Source organism: Enhydra lutris, unplaced genomic scaffold (genome assembly GCF_002288905.1).
Source record: "Enhydra lutris kenyoni isolate GAN:26980312 unplaced genomic scaffold, ASM228890v2 scaffoldscaffold59, whole genome shotgun sequence".
In the NCBI taxonomy this organism is placed as follows: domain Eukaryota; kingdom Metazoa; phylum Chordata; class Mammalia; order Carnivora; family Mustelidae; genus Enhydra; species Enhydra lutris.
In genome coordinates this window covers 869,887-891,925 of record NW_019154143.1, presented here as the reverse complement: position 1 = coordinate 891,925, position 22,039 = coordinate 869,887, and the positions used below count along the sequence as shown (strand labels likewise).

At 36.5% G+C, this 22,039-nt stretch overlaps 1 protein-coding gene across 2 annotated transcripts in view; it reads right to left on the bottom strand.

Annotated features, from left to right (window-relative positions):
- The window catches only part of LOC111158480 (striatin), a 100,516-nt gene that overhangs the window by 5,746 nt on the left and 72,731 nt on the right, over positions 1-22,039 (bottom strand). For both annotated transcript variants that reach the window (XM_022520522.1, XM_022520523.1), the window contains 6 exons: positions 17,867-18,003; positions 10,438-10,613; positions 8,491-8,538; positions 7,560-7,681; positions 4,338-4,505; positions 2,571-2,711 (listed from right to left, as the gene is read on the bottom strand). In XM_022520522.1, the coding sequence (XP_022376230.1) occupies positions 2,571-2,711; positions 4,338-4,505; positions 7,560-7,681; positions 8,491-8,538; positions 10,438-10,613; positions 17,867-18,003 (792 nt within the window). The remainder of the gene's footprint in view (positions 1-2,570; positions 2,712-4,337; positions 4,506-7,559; positions 7,682-8,490; positions 8,539-10,437; positions 10,614-17,866; positions 18,004-22,039) is intronic.

The window sequence follows — 22,039 nt, the reverse complement described above, 5'->3', positions numbered from 1 at the left end:
AATTACCTTTGATTTTTTCAGTCAAATGACCATTGACATTAATGAGTAGAAAGCTAGTTTATTCTGATTTTTAAAACAAAAATCCTTCATCTTTTTAAATTTTTTTTTTTAAGATTTTATTTATTTGTGGGAGAGGGGGGAGGGAGCAGCAAGCCAAGGGAGAAGCAGGCTCCCCGCTGAGCAAGGGGCCCAATGTGGGACTTGATCCCAGGACCCTGGGATCATGGCCTGAGCCAAAGGCAGATGCTTAACCAACTGAGCCACCCAGACATATGTATGAAATTCTGTATGAAATTTGTTGTTACCTTGAAACATTTTTGGTCAGAACTTCAACTTAAAAAAACATCTGCTAAGTTCCAGAAAAGAAGAACATAGTGAAATATAAATAGGTAGGGGTAGTCATGATAGAAAGGAGTAAAAGACTAAATCATACAACTCTAAAGTAATCAAACTGATAATTTAGGAAATATCAGGACATATTATCATAACTCAAATAATTATCACTTATTCTAATAATGCTGCTTTGTTCAAAACATTTTTGGCAGTTTTCCTCGGAAAATGCTTCTAGTATAAAGCAAAAAGTTATATGACTTTATAGTCACACATTTAAGGAAAAAAATGAAATTGCCAGACTTCACATCATATTAATTTAGAGCAGTCATTAAAAATCAATATTTACCACTCAGGACATTCAATGAATTGACCACAAACTCTGAAGGTAATTCCAAAAATGTTCACATTTTTCTTAGTTTTATATTGTTTTCTGTATTTTACTACTGTAAGCTTTAGGTCACATATTTAAATGAGTTTAAATTTACTGACAGTCTACAGCCTATGTTTCTTGGCAAAAAAAAAAAAATTCTTTTTCCTATTCCATAATCTCAGTTTTTATTTTTTTGCCTCTCTCTTTTACATCCAAATAGTTCAAAACTCTATTCATGTCTACCTCCCAAACAATTCTCACATGATCTCAGAAAAGAACAAAGGCCAACAGATTGGGAAGAGAAAATGAAGAAAGCCAAAATGGAATAAGGGAAATTTTTGAGAGGAAATAAGTAGAGAGAAGGAGGGAGAGAGAGAGAATGACAGAAAGACACACATAGACACAGAAGCACATGAGTGTGCCGTGGTAATTTTTTTTTAAGATTTTATTTATTCATTTGATAAAGAGACACACACACAGAGAGGAAACGCAAACAGATGGAGCGGGAGAGGGAGAAGCAGGCTTTCTGCCAAGCAGGGAGCCCGATGTGGGCCTCGATCCCAGGACCCTGGGATCATTCCTGGGATTATGACCTGAGCTGAAGGCAGACGCTTAACGACTGAGCCACCCCAGGCATCCTGTGGTAATTCTTTTTAAAGAATTAGTTCTCAGACTAAAACAATAGTATATGTTTACACAGTTTTCTTTATCAACTGCATCCTAAATTATCACTGTCTGGATGAAGCCAAAAGATAAAACACAATGGTTAAAAAGCCAAAACCATGGTGGGGTTATGGACATTGCGAAGGTATGTGCTATGAAGTGTGTAAACCTGGCAAATCACAGACCTGTACCCCCGGGGCTAATAATACATTATATGTTAATAAAAAAATAATAACAAAATAAATTTTAAAAAGCGGAGGAGGGGGAGCCAAAAACGCTAAAATTCTGTAGTATCTTCTTCACAATTTGAGAAATTATTTCCTTACTTTCTAGATCCGATAAGAAGCTTTGTATTTGAGATTCTGAGAGGCACAACTTGATCTATATTCTAATCAGGCTGTGTCAAATTACATTATTAATTCAAAATTAAGTTGTTTTAAAAATGAAATCATGAGGGGTGCTTGGGTAGCTCAGTCTTTATGGGTCTGCCTTCAGCTCAGGTCATGATCCTAGGGTCCTGGGATCTAGCCCCACACTGGGCTCCCTTCTCAGTGGGAAGCCTACTTCTTCCTCTCCCACCACCCCCGCTTGTGTTTCCTCTCTTGCTGTCTCTCTGTCAAATAAATAAATAAAACCTTAAAAAAAAATCATGAGAAATGAAAATGATTTATTTTATATTCAGAATAAATATTACTGTCTTCAAATAGAATTGAAAACCAACCATTTGGTATAAAATACAATTTGATTCCTCTTTGGAACAGCTCAAATGCTATTCCAAATAGTATAAATGTGCTTAAACTTTACCCAAAATCTTTTTTTTTTTTTCTTAAGGTTTATTTATTTATTTGACAGATAGAGATGACAAGTAGGCAGAGAGGCAGGCAGAGAGAGAGAGAGGAGGAAGCAGGCTCCCTGCGGAGCAGAGAGCCCGATGCGGGGGCTCGATCCCAGGACCCTGGGATCATGACCTGAGCCGAAGGCAGAGGCTTAACCCACTGAGCCACCCAGGCACCCCAACTTTACCCAAAATCTTAAAATCAACTGTAAATCATTATATCCTTCTAAGTTACTGTGTTCTGTGATCTAAAAGGCAAGAACTCTTTAAAATAACAAGTATTTTTTGTAGTTGACTCTGGTACTTATAATTTTGATAAAGCATAAAAGTTTGATCCAAACAAAGACTATTTAAAGTTGGTATACATACTTGAGTCTAGGTTAGATTCTAGAGTGAGAATGCGCTGCTGTGTTTCCATGTTAAAGATGCTTGTATAACCTTTGCTGAATGATGCTACCATATGGCTCGGATCACTGCTCACTAGATCCACAGAGGCAGGGATTCCCAACTCTAAGAGAGTCAGAACATATTCAGAGAATGGTGATCAGAGGGTCTACTTGAAAATGTCCACATAAAATAGCAAAACAAATAGTCACAAGATTTCCTTAAGAAGTAGACTCAACATCAGAATAAAAATTAACTCACAGCCATTCAATGGAGATTATTTCTGTTACTTTTAGCCCTAGCCTAGTTTATTATTCTTACCTGTTCACCAAGTCTTCTACCTGTTACTCAGCTAAAAGATTCACAGAATGCAGGCCTTTACTGGGAAACTAAATGGAAAATATGTATGGACTATAAGTTTTGCTGCTTCCACACAACCTGAAGCTTAAACTGGCATCATAGGAATTCTTTATTTTAAAAGCCCATCTCTTTAACGAATTTTAATTCACCAAAAATACGGAATTAAAAAAGTAAAATTTCAAATCAGTATTATTATTATTGTATATAGAGCCATACAAATATTAGATGCAGGTAACTCATCAAAACCCAGACATGAGTTATGACAGCTCAAAAATAAAGAAGGTATTTTCATTTATCATCTAGAATAGGGTAAAAGTTGGTTAAACTTGGAGTGTATTTATAAACAGAATAGAATGATATGCATGAATAAAATCTTATCTTTTGATTTGGCTCAAAATCTAAAGTAAGCAAACAGTTCCAAAATGTGTATATTACAGAAGAATGTAAGATTAATGTCTAATGAACACACAAAATAAGTGCTCAAAATAGTCACCAAACTAACGCAAATTAAAAACCAAAATGAAACACTGCTACGAACCCACCAGAATGGCTAAAACTAAACAGACACCAGGTGTTAATAATTAGGGATGTAGAACAACTGGAATTCTCATACACTGCTGTCAGTGGTCTAAAATGGCACAACCACTTTGGAAAGCTTGGTAATTTCACATAAAGTTAAATACACAATACCATTTCTAACACCAAGCAACTCTACTTCCAGCTCTTTATTAGCTCATAAAAAAATACGTGAATGTTCACAGCAGCTTTGATCATAATGGTCAAAAACTGGAAATAACCCACATGTCCATCAAGAGGTAAATAATACATACACTGATTTAATGAAATACTATGAATCATAACTAAATAAATTGATACTTACTAGAACATGGATGAAACACAGAAACATAATAAAGTAAAAAGTCAGATACAAAAAGAGTACACACTGTATGATTCCACTTACATGAAATTTCAGAACAGATAAAACTTATCTATGATGAAAGAAATCGTACCTCTGAATGGAACAGGAAGAGGGACTGGGAAGACACAAAGAAACTTTGAAGAGGTGAAAGAAATGTTCTAGATCTTGATAGGTGCAAAAGCCACGTATTTGTCAAACTCAACAGAACATATCCTTAATATGTAGTTTTTACAGTATATAAATTATATCTCGATTTTGAAAAAAACATTTTTAATATGTGCTCTTTCACCAAATATTGTGCTTTTAAAAATCATTAAGCTGGAAATTCAAGCAAATATACTTTCACTGATTAAAAACACCCCTTCAAATTAAATTTAAACAGTTTGTAGAATCACTTACTTATTTATTTGCTTACTGTTACAATAAGATGTCCTATAAAAAATTCATTAGAATAATTTTTAAAAAGTATGTACCTTGATTATCGTTAAATACACTTAGGGCTGGAGCAACCTCAGTTGTATTCCATAAACGGAGAGTGCCATCTGCTGAACATGACAACAAGCGCTGATGTGCTGCACTGTAAGCCAAGCCCCAGACGGCATCGGTGTGGCCTAGAAGAGGGCCTCTTAAAACAGAAGGATCTATACAAAACAGCAAGAATGCAAAATCAAGAGAAAAGAAACAAACTCTAATGGTACTTAGATCCCAGAGAAACTTAATATACAGACCAAGTTGCCTGAGAACAGTATAAAACATGCTTTCTGGTTTGTTATTCTTCTGAAATGCTGCAATAACTAAAAAGAGGCTTGGAAATACACAAATGCAGAGTCTAGAGTTTATAAATTAAAAATTTTAAGTATATATTTCTCTCCTTTGAAAAATTAGGTATTTCCCTTTCTCCTCCCTTTTTTCTTTCAATTTGTCTAGATTTTTAAAAGCATGTTAACACACATCATTTGAATTTTATCCACCTTCAGAGAAGCCACAAGTCTTCCCTGAGGAAGTGAACAGAGATCCCTTCCTCCCCTGGCTCCTTTGGGACACTTCTCCCCCTTGACCTCCACACTTGGAATGGCAGTTATTTTCGGGAGCAACAGGCCTCTGCTATTCCGGGTGGACAGGAACGGAGACCTAAAGGAACCCCCAAATACTCAAATAGCAAAAACTGACATGTGAATGATGTGCGTGACAGGGAGGGAGGAAAGAGGAAGAGGATCGCTTAGCACCGTTTCATAATACGAGTCCAAGTGGAAATTTTCCTTATTCTTCTGTGCAATGACTCTACGAAGCAGTACTCTGAAGCTGGCTCACACAAGTTTAAAATGTCAATAATGGTATCTGTCCTCTACCTTCTCTCTGTCATACCATAAAATATTGAGAACACAATGTGTCAAGCACTATGTCAGGTGCTGGGGCCACCCAGATAATTAAGACACAATACCGTCCTGGTCTCAAAAGACATTGTGGTAAATATAATAATGGTGACAGACACCAGTTTCCAGAGAGTAACTGGGGTGAGTGAAAGCTTCCCGGAGAGAGTGACACCTGGAGTACACAGGCATCGGCCAGTCAAAAACTAGACGAAGCCACCACTGGCAAAGGAGTTGGCACCAATAAAATCACAGAAGGACAGAAAGCATGACGTGAGGAAATTTACTGAAGTGTGAAGTTTGAGGGAGGAAGTAGATGAAATGAGAGCAGCTACTCTGAGGTGGGATTTCTATGACATTTTAAGGTACTCGTAAATTATTCTGAAAGCAAAATGAACCACTGAAGGGTTTTCCAGGAGCAGCTGGGTGACATATGTATTTAATAAGGTAGCCTCACTGTAGTGTAGCAGACAGACTGGAGAGAATTGACATGAAGGCAAAGGGACTGCTTTAGTATACTGGGAGAGTGATGATGTAGACCCAAGAGAAGGCAGTGGTAAAAGGGGCAAAGCAGAAGGGGCAAATTCCAGAAATATTTATGGGGTAATATCAAAAGGAGTAGGTAATTAATAAAGTGTGGATAGTAAACAGAACAAGGCAAAAGGCTAACTGTTGGGTTTCTAGCTTGGGTGATTCTGGTGGTGCCATCATCTAATAAGGAATACATGGGAGAAGAAACCCAGCACTTGTGGGGATTATGGACAATGAGACAGCCACTCTGAAATGTTCTGCAGGCAGTCTGAGGCTTAAAGAAGACATTTATGAGTCAGCAGCATGTAAAACCACACAAGTAGATTCAGTTTACCAAAAAAATACCTGTACAAAGCAAAGAATGAATAAGGTCTGGGTCTCGATAAATGCCGATATCTAAGGTGGGAAAAATAAAAGTTTATGAAGGATAGAAAACAGAAACTATCACAGACTTCAGTGTCAAAAAAGCCAATAGTGGTCATATTTCAAAAAGGATGGAGTGGTCTGCAGTTTCAGATGCCAATACATTTAGTAAAACAAGGACCGTAAAATACCCCTTTTACACTGGATCAGCCAATTAGACAGTCACTGATAATCTTATTATAGTTAAGTGGAAGAGCCAGAATGCAGAGGGACGATGCATAGGAGAAAGGCATGGAATTAGTAGCTCCTGACTGTGTTTTCTAGTCATTACCACCAAAGAGACACAGATGAGGAAGGAAAGAGAGAATAAACAGAAGCCAAAGAGGAAAATGGAGTTAAGGAAAGGCTTTTTCTTGCCGGGGATAGGAGTCACCTAAATTTACTTATATGCTGAGGGGATGGAAAGAGAGAAAAGAGGGCAAGGTTTAAGATGAGAATGAGACAGAGCCAGAGAGAATGAAATGCAGTCTCAAAAGAAACAAGAGAGAATGAGGTCAAGAGCAAAAGGGGAAGGGTGGTTGGCCTGAAACAGAATGAAGACAGCTCATCCTCTTGATAGATAAAGGAAGTAAGGAAAAACAGAGAGGAGGTTTACCTTTCACAAAATATATGTCACATGCTTATTAAATAAATGTTGGCGAAATTTTTTGTTTACTGAATTTCTTATCTTTACTTAGGTTTGGTGGTAAAATTAATCTAAAATGAAAATGAAAATAAATATGGTTTTAGGAGAAATATGACACTCCACACCATTCTAGAATTTAATATAAGAGGAAACCAAAACAGTCAATTCCTAAAGAGTTTTTGCAAGAGAATTTATGGTAACATCTAGTGACAGATTATAAGGTGGATTTATGTTTCATGGTACCGTTCCCGAGAATAAAAGGGCGCTTCTTAATTTTTAAGACCTTTCAAGTTTTTTGGTGTCACAAAGTTTAAAAATCATTAGCTCCTATACACTCCAATAATAAATGAGTAACATTCAATTTTCCTTCAGTTGTTTGTCAAGAATAGTAATGAATATGTAGCAATAGCAATGAAACATGATTACAGATTAGTAATAATGTATCAAGTAATGTACAGATGCCTAAAATGAAGAAAACAATTGTCAATCAAGGCAGCATTTCCAATCAATGGAACTTTGGGGGGTAGGAACTGGTTTTTCGGGAATAACACATTTTTTTCTTTTTTCTTTTAGCATATGTATATCAAATTGTTTCCTAAATACAAGAATCCTTTTTAACAAAATAAAGACCTTGTTCCCTTTTACCAATTTATTTTTAAAATATCTCATTTTATCCTTATATATGGTATGTAAAGTATGTAAAAAGAAAACAATCTATTCTTTCATGTCTTCAGGGGAAAACCTACCATAGGAGTCATAGGGATCGATGTTGGGGTTGGTGGTATTCCAGCCCTGGATCAGTCCGTCAGTACCACCACTGTAACACTGCTCACCATTGCTGCTCATTACCACACAAAGCACTGGACCTCTGGGAGATAAAAATCAATTTCTATTCCCAAAAATCAATCTGATAATAGGACTTGTTAGAAATAAGAACGCTTAATTATTCACAGGTCTTTCTATTATTCTGCTTTCTACGATGAATAAAAACAGTATAAAAGCACTGCTCATTTTTCTTCTGCTGCTAAAACAGAGATTGGTGAACTATGGCCTGTGGGCCAAATCCCAGCCAATGGTCTGTTTTTATACAGTTCTCAAGCTAAGAATGGTCCTTACATTTTTTAAGGGATTATAAAACTAAGCTAAAAATAAGAACATACAACAGAAAATACATGGCCTACAAAGCTGAAAAAGTATTTACTATCTGACCCTTTATATAAAATAATATGCCAATTTCTGTGCTAAATCAAGTGAATTAGTATATTTCTTAAGCTTACCTGGAAATATGAAAAGCATGCATATGTGATAATTTAAAAATTCTTCATATTTTTATCTATATTATCTTTAAGGGAAAAGAAAGCCCCGATTTTTAATATTTAAACCTTACCGCATCAACTTATTTTAAGCACAAGATATATAACATTTAAACATTATCCAAATAAAATTTAATTTCAGCAAGGATCTCTAGTAGTGATAAAATTGTCTTTAACACTGTACTATCTTTTTTACATTTACCAAAAAACAAAAAACAAAATCCAAACCCCTCCCCAAAACCGCTACTAAATACAAAAAATATGTAACACAAATACGTAAGTGAAAGAAAATAAAACACTCTGATCAGGCTGATGTACAGTGATGCTGATGCTGACTTAAAACAGAGAAAAAGCACATACTTACTTATGAGCCCTAAATGTATAGATAGGCTCCACATCAAGAGAAGTACTCCTAAATCAGAGAGAGAGAGGATTTTTACCACTCCACATTTCAGTTTCAATGTAATAAACAGTATCAATGAATATATGCCACAAAATTGCCTTCAGAAATGCCAACACTGTGGTAATACACAATTCTCAACCTAGGACACTTAAGAAAGTTTGCCTGATACCAATCACATATTTTTGTGGCCTCAAGAAACACAATCTTTGTTTAGTAATAATACCTGCTTATGCGCTCTTAGCACTGTCATAGTCTATTTGACTACTCGAGAGAGCCACACTCAGAGAACATCATGGGCTTTGAGGTGATACATTTCTGGATTCAATTAACTGGCTAACTCCAGGCAAATTATTTATTCTTTTGGAACTTCTGATTCCTCTCTATTTAAAACAAAACAGAAAAAAACTGGGGTAATACCAAATACTCACAGGATTAAATGAAATTCTACAAGTAAAACAACCTAGGACAGAACCATGCATGTAACAGGATTTCACTAAATGGTACTTAAATTTCTTTGCATTTCCATCAAGGCTAATAATGTCTGTCCTTGATACTTGCAAAAATTGCCCAAATCATCAGTTTATTCATTATTCAGAATGCTGAATGTATATATAGTCTATACTGCCTGATATTTAAACTCGATTTAAAGTCAATTACTTACCATTTATTATACTGTATTACAGTTTTTCTATAGGCATATGATTTCTCTCCTCAAGCATTTCCAAAATATTAAGCTCACAGGTAAACAGGCCATGTAATTACATGTGAAGGTTTTAGTACTAAGCTATCACCAGCAAGACACTTGTTTCAATATTTCTCTAAGTTTTAGTCAAGACTATATAAGACATCACATTCTCTGATCTAATGAGATGCCCATTGTGACTAGAGAACTAGAAGACAAAAGGCACAATTTATAATGAAGAAATAATTTTTCTCTGCTGAAGATACCTGAGCCATAGGACGATTCTCTTGGTTTTAGCAAGATCTGGTTGAGCTACCTGATGCAGACTGATAAGTCAAGTATTTTATCTAGCCCATGTATGACTCACAGCAGGAGTCACTGATCTCTTTTAAACTTGGCAACAGATATCCTCTAACAGCAGTAAAAACTTATTTAATGTCCTCCAGTTCCTGTTCATTTCTACCTTTCCAATAACCGAAGTGCTTAACACTAGAGAAGGGCCCTTGTTAGCACATGCTGGGTTCTGAGCCACCTGATTCAAGGACACAAGGAGAGGGACCTTCAGTAAGTACCCCACCAAGTGGGGCTAAGATTAGCATGGTGACTGATAAAAGAGTTTATACCAACTCATGTCGTTCATGCTTACAGAGGAACCAAGGGGCCAAGGCAAGAAACAGCAGTTAAGTGAAGAGTGACAACAGTGCCCTTCTGTCTACATATTCTGGTAGGTATGGAAAGTACTAAAGGGTCAAGGCCAAAAGACAAAATCAAAGAGAGGTCCCTCACCCCTCTCAATCAGCCTTTCCTCCCTCCATTCTACATCATAAGTCTAAAACCTAATAAACAACAGGACAGGGTTGGGGTGGGGTTTGATTATTTTAAACATGCCTACAACTCTTTACAACAACAGCAGAAACCTTTGGTATAGATAAGAGACTCCACAAATATGACAACCATTTAAAACACTGTAAGGATTGTAAAAAGCATTCAGAAACTCTGGGAAACTATCAGATAATACCATTTCTCTTTCAGGGTCAGTTTTCCAACCTAGTATCAGATTGTGAGTATGAAGGGAAAAATTCTAATTATGTGACATGGTAAAGAAGAATGAACTAGAGGAGATACTTGATAAATTGAGAGATTTAATAACAAATAATTTAAGTATTTTTCTGCTGAAAAACTGATAATTGAAATACTCAAATACAGTTAAAGTAGAATATTCTCACTTTTTGGCTGGGGCTGTTTTTTGCAAATTCCACATTTTTAATGTGTGATCCTCTGATGCTGTTATCAAAACAGGCTCAATGGGGTGGAAAGCAAGGGCTCGAATGCCATCAAAGTGACTTCGTAACGTAAACTTAGGGTTCCATGTCTTCCTCAATGCATCTTTATTGTTTGCTATCTATTAAAGAAACAAAAGAAAGATATCCATACATTTAGTTCAGGACAGGAAAATAATTATATTTCCACATTAATTCTTCCTGATTTGTCATTAAATCATCACATTTTCAACTTTCAAAACAATATAATTTCTAAATGTAAATAATCAAATCAACAGGCAAAATTAACAATATGTCAACAGTGGTTTTCTTTGAAGAAATATGAGTGCTATAACAAGAAAACAGGTAACATAATTCAATGAAAGAATATTAAATAACATAAAATAGATCTTCACTGGGATGTCTTAAAAAAAAAAAAAACCAGTAATTTCAATCTAAATTATAGTATAGAAACTTATTTGGGGTAAGAGCTAAAAAACTAAGTTACCTTTAAACCTGTTAACATTATAGAATATGATCATATTTCTAAGATTTTCAATACTTTCTACAAAAAGCTAAATATTCTTTATCAAATTATCAACAAGGTTTATAAACTGGAAACATAAAATGTTAACATTGGAAGACATAAGCAGCTGTTACAAAATAACTGTTTCCACTTGTAAAACACATCATGTTGCTTTTTCCACAGAAACTCCATCCCAACAACTAAAAAATGTAGTTTTTTCCCCTCATTCCAACTATATTCCAGCCTTTTTTTTTTCCCATTTCCAACTAATGGGAAAGCCAAAGGGGTTCATGTTTAACCTCACATTAGCACCACCTATGAACTCTTCACACTCCACAACTAATAATCATCCTAGGTTTAAGCAAGAGTGGGGCAAATACTATTAATACACTGGAGAAATATTACCATACTTACAATGACAAAAACCAGCAATGATAGTAACAATAGCTGCTATTATAAGCATTATTCATTACTTTGTACATTTTTCAAAAACTTAACATGCATTAACTCAATTGTCACAACAACTCTATGAAGGAATTAACATTATCCCCACTTTACAGACTAGACATGTAAGGAAAAGAGAAGTTAAGTGACTTGCCCTCTAGTAAGTAGAGGAGTCAGGATTTAAACCCAAGCAGTCTGGCTTCAGAGGCTATACTCTTTTTTTTTTTTTTTTTTTAATTTATTTGACAGACAGCGATCACAAGTAGGCAGAGGGGCAGGTGGGGCGGGGGGTGGGCAGGCAGGCTCCCTGCTGAGCAGAGAGCCCTATCCCAGGCTTGATCCCAGGACCCTGGGATCATGACCTGAGCCAAAGGCAGAGGCTTTAACCCACTGAACCACCCAGGTGCCCTCAGAGGCTATACTCTTAATATAAACTTTAACTTAGGACCCAGAAGTTTAAAAATTTGCAGAAAAATCTGGATAGAGCATGTCACAATTGGATCAGTAAGAAGAAAACACACAGGATACAAGGAACTACTATAAGAATTGGGGCTGGTTATCCATGTGGGGGGAGGCAGGGGGAGAGTGAAATTAACTGAGTTAACTCTTGTCTGCTCTTATTAACAAGCCAAAAGATTTTTGTATGTAAGAACAATTCAATTCCTTCTGAATGTCTTAATGTGGTAGACAGGAACTAAGATGGTTCCCAATCAGCCCTACCACCTCATATTTACACCTTGTGAATCCCCTTGTACATCATAGGGTTGCTCTGTGTGACCAGTAACACACAGCAAAAACCTTGCATCTTGGGTGTTCTTACTCACTCTATTTTCAAGGGCACTCACACTGGGACAAGCCAGCTGCCCTGATGAGGAACCCACAGAGAGGCCCATGTGGTGTGGAATTAGTCTCCAACCAATGGCCAGGAAGGAACCAAGGCCTTCCAATAACCACATGAGTGAGCTTGGAAGCATATCTTCCCCAAATCAAGTCTTCACTTAAGAATGCAATTCTTGCCTACACCTTGACTACAACTACATGAGAGACCAGAACCACCCAGCTAAGCTGTTTCAGATTGCTGACCCCCAGAAACTATGATACAACAAATGTTGTTTTAATTGTACAGTTTGTTAATTAAGTTGTGCAATTTGTCACATAGCAATAGATTACTAGTATATTTATTAGAACTAGAGATTACTTTCAGGGTGCCTAGGTGGCTCAGTTGGTTAAGTGTCTGCCTTTGGCTGAGGTCATGATCCCAGAGTCATGGAATCAAGTCCTGCATCAGGCTCCCGGCTCAGCAGGGAGTCTGCCTCCCTCTCTGCCCTTTACTCCACTTGTGCTCTCTCCTTCTTTCTAAAATAAATAAATAAAATCTTAAAAAACAAAGGATAGAAAGAACTAGAGACTACTTTCAGAAATGCAGGTATAACACTAAGTTTTGTTTTTTTTTAAACAACTCAAAGATACTTAAAAAAAAAAAAGAAAAGAGAGAGAATGACATTTCTCTAGAGACATGACTGGTCCATAACATAGTGGACTAAATTTTGTGGGCTTAATATAAAGAGAACGAAAGTATCAAATGGGAGCTTCTGCTCTAGCTATGATGGGCTAGATCATTAGGATCAAGTCTGTACTTGAGGATGAATAGAAAAGCAGGGCTAAAAATTTTTAAATGAAGAACCAGCAAAACAGTGAGGAAAAAGCAGACCAGAATCCAGGGGAAGACAGAATAAAAAGTCTGATATTTGGACTCGTTTTTCTCAGAGCGTGTTTACTGATTCCAGAAGGGATGGCTGAGAGGTCAGGCTGTGCTTCGGAGAGCTGTGCAGTGCAAAGACATACAAACCAGCACCCGCCAAGAAAGTAGGGCTTGGTGCACCTCCTTGCTTTAGGTTTTGAGTTCAAAGGGCTGCATACCTTTTTTTTCTTTTTTTAAATATTTATTTATTTATTTGACAGAGATACAGAGAGAGAGGGAGAATCAGGCCTCCCGCTGAGCAGGGAGCCTGATGCGGGGCTTGATCCCAGGACCCTGGGATCATGACCTGAGCAGAAGGCAGACGCTTAACCAACTGAGCCACCCAGCTGTCCCCCCATTTTTTAAAAGGTATACACACACATACATATACATATATACACACATACACATGCATACATAGATACATGCACATACACACATACACACATGTATGTATTTATTTGACACAGAGAGTATAAGCAGAGGGAGCAGCAGAGGGAGAAGCAGGCTCCCAGTTGGGCAGGGAGCCCAATGTGGGACTGGATCCCAGGACCCTGGGATCATGACCCGAGCCTAAGGTAAACACCCATCTGACTGAGCCACTCAGGTGCCCCTGGGCCACATTCTAGATAGAAGAGTTAACTAGAAGAATACAAGCCCTTACAGAGACTGTAGATCAGCTTTAGATTATCTGAAAAATTGAAAATGGAGTGAGGTGATCCCAGATTTCTAGTGGCTACAGCCATCTGAGAGAAGCAAATTAAAGTAACTCCCTGAGGGAAGGTATCACTCTAGGCCTGAACTTATTTCTACAGACAACTTTTTGGTATAGTTATTTGGACATAATAAAAAATAACCATGCCTATGCAGGATAATACAGCATAAATGAAGACAAACAAATACATAATCATGCTTACTGTGTTCAAGAAAGATAAAAGACAACATTGTAAATTCTGGAAGAAATCTATAAATAAAAAAAGAACTCCAGAAGCAAACAATATAAGATCTAAATAGATGGGTTTAATAACATTATACATAACTGAAATGAGAATTAGCAAATCAGGAGATGGGTCATAAAAACACCTAGACTGGGGGGGCCTGGGTGGCTCAGTGGGTTAAAGCCTCTGCCTTCGGCTCAGGTCATGATCCCAACGTCCTGGGATCAAGCCCCGCATCGGCTCTCTGCTCAGTGGGGAGCCTGCTTTCTCCTCTCTGCCTGCCTCTCTGCCTACTTGTGATCTCTGTCAAATAAATAAATAAAATCTTTTAAAAAATAAATAAATAAAAATTAAAAAATTAAAAAAAAAATAAAACCACCCAGACTGAAGTATGGAGAAAAAAAGAAGGAAAATACAGGAGAGGGAGTAGGAGACAGAGGACACAGAAAGATCTAACAATACAATCAGAGTTCCAGAAGGAAAAGAAAGAAGTGCCAATAGCAATATTTGAAGATAAACGGCTGAGAATTTTACACAAAACTGATAAAAACGTAGTAAGCCAAGAAGGTCTAAGAACTTCAAGAAGGTTAAAAAAGAAATCTAAACCTTGGCTGACATTCAAGACATAGGGAGAGTAACACTCAGAGAGGAAAAAAAAAAAAAAAAAATCAGACTACCACTGAATGACCACTAATAGACAGTTAACTTTAGCTGAATACCACAAAGGAAGAAAATGAAATTATGTATTTAGAGTGCTTAAAAAGGAAACAAAACAACCGTTGCCAAATGGACTTTGATACCAGAAGTAGAAGTTAAACCACTCGGGTGAAATACAGACAATTTAATAAAACCAGAAACTGAGGGAACTGGGCACCAGCGACTTTCACCAAAGAGAAATATTAACTGTTCTTAGAGTAAAAGGAAAGTGATCCCAGATGGACAGTCAGATGTGCAGGGGGGAGATAGGATAAAGCAAAATGAATAATGTAAAATGGATAATCCTAACTGAATACTGAGTGTACAAAATACTACCTTGTAGGAGATAAATGTCTAGAGAAAATACATAAAAAGAATGACATATATGTAGAGTAGGAGTTGGTTTGGGTTTTTTTTTTTTTTTTTTTTGAGCTGTTTTAGTTCACAGTGAAACTGAGTAGAAGGTACAGAAATATCCTATATACTACCTATCCCTATACATGCATAGCCTCTCCCACTATCAATGTCACTCACCAGTGGTGCATTTGTTTTAACTGATGAAACTACATTACACATCATTAACACCCCAAATCTGTAATTTACATTATGGTTTGCTCTGGGTGTTGTATATTTTATGTGTTTGGATGAATTGGCTTCTTTCACTTAGTAATATGCACTTGTTTCCTCCATGCTTTTTCAGGCTTTACAGTTTTTTTTAACCACTGAATAATATTCCATTGTCTGGATACACCACAGCTTATTTATCCATTCACTCAGTGAAGTACATCTTGGTTGCTTCCAAGTTTTGGCAATGATGAATAAGGCTGCTATAAACGTCTGTGTGCAGGTTTTTGTGTGGACATATCTTTTCAACTCCTTCTGGTAAACACCAAGGAGTGTGACTACTGGACTTTACAGTAAGAGTATGTTTCATAAGAAACCAACAGATTATCTTCCAAAGTGGCTGTACCATTTTGCATTCTCATTAGGAGTGAATGAAAGTCCCTGTTGCTCCATGTCCTAACATTTGGTGTTTCCGGTGTTCCACATTTTAGCCATTCTTATCAGTGCACAGTGGTATTTCACTGTTGTTTTACTTTGTATTGTCATGATGACATTGGATGTGGAGTATCTTTTCATACACTTATTTGTTATCTATATATATCTTTTTTGGTGAGGTGTCTGTTAAAGTGATCCATTTTTTCTTATCATTGAGTTTTCTTATGATTGAGTTTTAAGAGTTCTTTATATATTTTGTATAATAGTCTTTGACATATGTGTCTTTTTTTTTTTAAGATTTTATTTATGTATTTGACAGAGAGAGAGAGTGCACACAAGCAGGGGAGTGGCAGGCAGAGGGAGAGGAAGAAGCAACCTCCCCGATGAGCAGGGACCCTGATGTGGGTCTCCAATCCCAGACCCCAGGATCATGACCTGAGCTGAAGGCAGACACTTAACCAACTGAGCCACCTAGGCGCCCCAAGGGTAGGAGATTACAAGTTAGAAATGACCTAAAGGTCTTTCCATTAAAATTTTGATAAGGATGTGTTTGGTAATCTCTAGGGTAACAATAAAAAGGGTAATGAAAGAGTGCATCATCTCCAAGTAATGGGGTGGGGGTGAATAATAAAAAATAATCCCAATGTAAGCAAAAATAGGAGAAAAAGGAACACAGAATAGGTAGCACAAATATATAGCAGACTTAAATCCAAATATATCAGTAATTACTTTAAAAAGAAATGGACTCAATGCTCCAATTAAAAAGGCTGTCAAAGATTAGATGAAAAAACAAAAGTCAACTAAATGGGTGTTGTGGTTTTTTTTAAAGATTTTTTATTTATTTATTTGACAGACAGAGATCATAAGTAGGCAGAGAGGCAGGCAGAGAGAGAGAGGAAGAAGAAGGCTGCCCACTGAGCGGTGATGTGAGGCTCGATCCCAGGACCCTGGGATCATGACCTGAGCCGAAGGCAGAGGCTTTAACCCACTGAGCCACCCAGGTGCCCCTAAATGGGTGTTTTTATGTACACAGATGCAAAACATAAGGATAGAAAAATAGAAAAACAGAAAAATATTTTTTAAAAAACCTGTATCACATGGAGAATGGGGAGCAAAGAGACCATTTAAATTAGGTTATTGTAATAGTTCCAGGTGAAGAAGAAAGGGGAGTTGGATGGCAGGTGTTAAAAAGAGAAAAGAAAAAAAAAAAAAAGCTATGGACTTCAGCTATTTTTGGAGGGAGAGCCCAAAAGACTTACTAATAGACTCAGCAAGGAGACTGAGAACTTTTGATTTTCAGGAAGAGGAGTGAGTGGTAAGGTTGCTCTTTGGAGTACTTCCTTCTCATATCCATGGTCTGCTTAAGCATCCACCCTACATCCCCCATGTGTCAGGAGCTCTACTGTGTTCTCCAACAAAGATAACGAGGTATCAAAGTTGAGAGGATTTTAATGAAGACAGATTGTAAATACTTAATAAAATAAGCAACTGTTTTTCTGACAATTTATTGTCATGAACAATTATAAATGTATTTATAAAATAACTGTGTTGGGAATTAAATAAAGGGATACATGAGTAAAGGTATCAAGATTTCAGTTTTGGTCCAAATCATTGATGAGTGTGCCTTAACATCTGAAAAGCACCTTACAGAAATCCCTGCCTAACAATAGCTTAAATCATTTGTGGGCAGGATATTCACTGGTAATGTACCAAATAAACATAAATGTTGCCATTGGGCAAGCCTGAATTTAACTGATCACTAGTACCCTAAAACACAAAACCCAAACTTGGTAACAGAAAGGGAATTTTTTTCCATATCTAAAACCAATAAACAAGCTATAATGACTTATGGATTTAGGCAAAGCCCGTAATTTTAATCTCTCTAAAATGTGAAAAATATCATTTATATAACATATCCATAATTTTGAAGTTTGCAATTAAAATGGAACCAGATTCTATGCTTGTAAAGACGTTTTACCACTTTTTCTAAAAAGTTAACTTTTTATTTTTAAGAAATGAGAAAAGAACAACAAAAATAAAACCACGACTCACATCGTAAGTTAGCGAATCTGCTTCATTGGCCACTGTAAGGCCCGCCAATTCTCCAAGTCCCAGTTCATTTTCAAGGGCTTCATCTGCTCCCATGATGAAGGATTTCCCAGAAGAAGGAGGAAAGGTCAATGCTTCCACTGAAGGGGGAAGACAAAAGAAATATTAAAAAACTTCTGAAGTGTACACAATTAGACTCTCACGGACATGTCTACATTTATTTTATTTTCTTTATAAAGATTTTATTTATTTATTTATTTATTTATTTGACCGACAGAGATCACAAGTAGGCAGAGAGGCAGGTAGAGACCGAGAGGGGGAAACAGGCTCCCTGCTGAGCAGAGATGCGGGGCTCGATGTGGGGCTCGATCCCAGGACCCTGAGATCATGACATGAGCTGAAGGCAGAGGCTTAACCCACTGAGCCACCCAGGCACCCCTACATTTATTTTTAAATGCTTTTAAACACAACAAAATTCAGTTAGCAGAAAGCTCTTAAGAACTAGCTGCTTTTTTTTTTTTTTTGAAAGATTCTATTTATTTATTTGAGAGAGAGCACACACATGCTTAAGCAGGGGGAGGGTGAGAGGGAGAAACATACTCCCTGCTGAGTGAGGAGCCCAATGAGGGGCTTGATCTCAGAACCTTGAGAATACAACCTGAGCCAAAAGCAAGAGTAGGATGCTTAACCAACTGAGTCACGCAGGTGCCCCAGAACTGGCTACTTTTTCTATATCTTAACCATAACTAAAGGTATCATCTAATTAGAAAAGTACAACATGAAACAAATCCAATAGACCACTGTCCTTTCTTTTTCACAAAAAAAATACAACCAAAAAAAAGAAAAGGCAGGCTTTCCTCATTTGATATTTTTTGTTCATTATTCAAGTTATTCTATCGATTATTAAATATATATAACAAGTGATTTGAACACGGCTGGTCTCATTCAAAATAAAACCGTTTAATTCTCTAACCTGGAAGAATACAGATAATTTCAAACGAAAATGGTAATTGCAAAATGTGCCTCTATGAGGTCAAATCAATGCCGGTGTTAGAAGTTGGGATTATGTCTGGAGACAAGGGAAGGTGCAGTGATTTAGTGATCTGAAGCACAAACAGGACTTCCAAGGCCCTGGTAATGTTCTGCTTGTTGACCTAGGCAGAGGTAACTTGGCTGGGTTCACTTCGTGATGATTCACTGACCTGTTTCCCTTATGACTTCAGCAGTTTTCTGCAGGTATGTTGTATTTCACTTAAAAATGTTTATTTCAAAGAAAACTTTTTTCATTGTAAGTGGATTTCTTTTCAAAGAAATTTTTTTTAATAAAGTGTCCATTTGAACATTTTCATTAGCTGCTAACTGTGCTTCAAGAGGACAGATTTTCTTTGTGGTAAGTGAAAATATCTTTATAACACTGAACATGCCAATCCAATTCCTTCAATCACAGAAGAACCAGTTAAAAGCAAAATGCCAAATTAAAATAGGAATTTTATTTAATTTGGTTAATAGTAAATTGTTGATTTTTATAAATGCAAATTATTCTAGCAAACTGTCAGAGATGGTCTTTGAGTAGTTTTCTAGAGATGGTTACTTTCCTAATGACAAACATTGTAAGTTGATTACATGAATTTATTATTTCAAACTTAGGCTGTTAAAAAATGGTAAATTAACTTTTTCTTAAAAGAATCAAGTCAAGCGGTGCCTGAGTGGCTCAATCTGCTAAGTGTCCTCTGACTCTTGATTTCGGCTCAGGTCATGATCTCAGGGTCATGAGATCGAGCCCCATATTGGGCTCCATGCTGGGAGTGGAGCCTGTTGGAGATTCTCCCTTTCCCCCTTCCTCTCTCCCCACTTGTTCCCTCACTCTCCCCCTTTAAAAAAAAAAAAAAAAAAAAAAAAGGCAAGAAAAAGAACTGAGTTAATTAATGCAAAAAAACTGGACTTAAAGGTGCTTTTTATAGCTTTTAATTATGTAAGTTTAGATTCAATCATAAGAATTCATTGAAATAAAAGAATAGTTATGTTTTATTTATTTATTTTTTTAGTTATGTGCTTTAAAAACAGTAGAGGCAGACCCTCTCTTTAAAATCCTTTAAGATGGGGCACCTGGGTGGCTCAGTGGATTAAGCCTCTGCCTTCTGCTCACGTCACGATCTCAGGGACCTAGGATCAAACCCCGCACCAGGCTCTCTGCTCAGCGGGGAGCCTGCTTTCCCCTCTCTCTCTGCCTGCCTCTCTGCCTACTCTCTCTCTGTCAAGCAAATAAATAAAATCTTTAAAATAAAATAAAATAAAATCCTTTTAAGAACAAAAGAGTCTATAAATGAAGACATTTTTAAACCATCATACAATAAAACAATAATAAAATAAAAATGGGTTTTACCCAAACATACTACATATATTCTGAGGGGTTTGAACAACTCTAACATTTACTACTGAAGAGTGGGGACTGTTTAAGCTAGAATGGCAATTTTCGTGCCAAGTTTCAACAAAAAGACTCACATAAGACTATGAGGCTGGGTTTTTAGCCAGGTGTTTTGTTTGCTCTCATTTCTACTATTTCCAGACAACTATTCAGGTGTGAAATAAAAATAATTCTTAAAAAAACAAGACTAAGGTTCATAAGACTTAAGCACACACATTGTTTGGGCTAATTTAAATAATGCTCTAAAAATGACCAAGTAAAACCTGAAAACAAAGGAAGGCAGCAACTCCATCCACCAAACACCATTGGCTAAGCCAGCCGACCTAAGGGCCCAAGAGAGAGCAAAAGAGTGAGCAGAACTCATCTGAGTGCTCTCTAAGATGCCTTAGAACTTCAGACTGTACATCCCATTTCTCTCTGGTAACTAAACATTACTAGCTCTAATCAGCTTTAATCAACTTATTGAACTGCATCTCTTAAGTATGGCCTATCTTCTGAATTATTAAAACAAAAATAAAGCAATAAACATTTATAGCATACATAGGTTATGGACCTGTTTTCTGAAACTAAACTGGAGACCAAGAAGCATCAGTCACAGACAATTAAATACACAATGTATTTCTTACATACTTTTTCTACTGCTGAAAACCTTACACTGAGGAGGAAAGCTCAGAATGACCACTGTTACAGACAGTAAGCCAGATAGTCAACCCTTCAGTTTTAAGGTTCTTATATGTTTTTTTCTGTCAAGGGCACTTTCTGTGGCTTATGTAATGCTTTTGTATATATGTCATTTAGTATATAGTCCTTAGCCCACCTCTATTATTAGAATTCTGTAAATGAAATCTCTAATAAAGTTCTTTAGGAGTTATCAGAATAAAATTAGAACTAACTTTTCTCCTCATCTAGACCTGATCTTGGAATAATTGAAACTGATTAAAATTCTCATATCGATAGTGTTCATCGTATGTATTGCCTAGTGAATAACAAACATACCTAATGAGGTCCATGACTTCACATCTTTCATTCAAAAGACATGTCTACATCAAAGAAATTGTACATTTAGACTATAAAGGTGTAATATACACATCTTCATTATTTAATGTATAAATAATAAATTCCAAGTATACTATAATTAACTCTAACAAATAACTAACCATGTTATGGTCAAAAATTTTATTTAAAAAGTATTCCAACCATAAATTTGTCCATCAAATTTCTATCAGTTTATGTCTCTTTAAAATGTAACTGAATTTTAAAAACCAAGAAAGAAAAACACAAGATTTTTCTGTGGCTTTTTCCTGGGCTGTTTTGTTCAATCAATAAAAATCTGAAGAGGAATATTTACTGCAAATAATTGCAGTATTAAAAATATTCAAGATAGGGGCGGCTGGGTGGCTCAGTGGGTTAAAGCCTCTGCCTTCGGCTTAGGTCATGATCTCAGGGTCCTGGGATCGAGCCCAGTATCGGGCTCTCTGCTCAGCGGGGAGCCTGCTTCCTCCTCTCTCTCTGCCTGCCTCTCTGTCTACTTGTGACCTCTGTCTGTCAAATAAATAAATAAAATCTTTTAAAAAAAAATTCAAGATAATTTTTAAAAATAAATTCAGAAAAATATTTATTAATTATTAAGATTACTTTCATGTCATACTAGATTTTCAGTTACTGTAAATATATATATTAAAATCAATTTCTACCTACAGGCATTTAATACATTTATAAACACATAAATCAGAACTTGTATCTAAAAGACA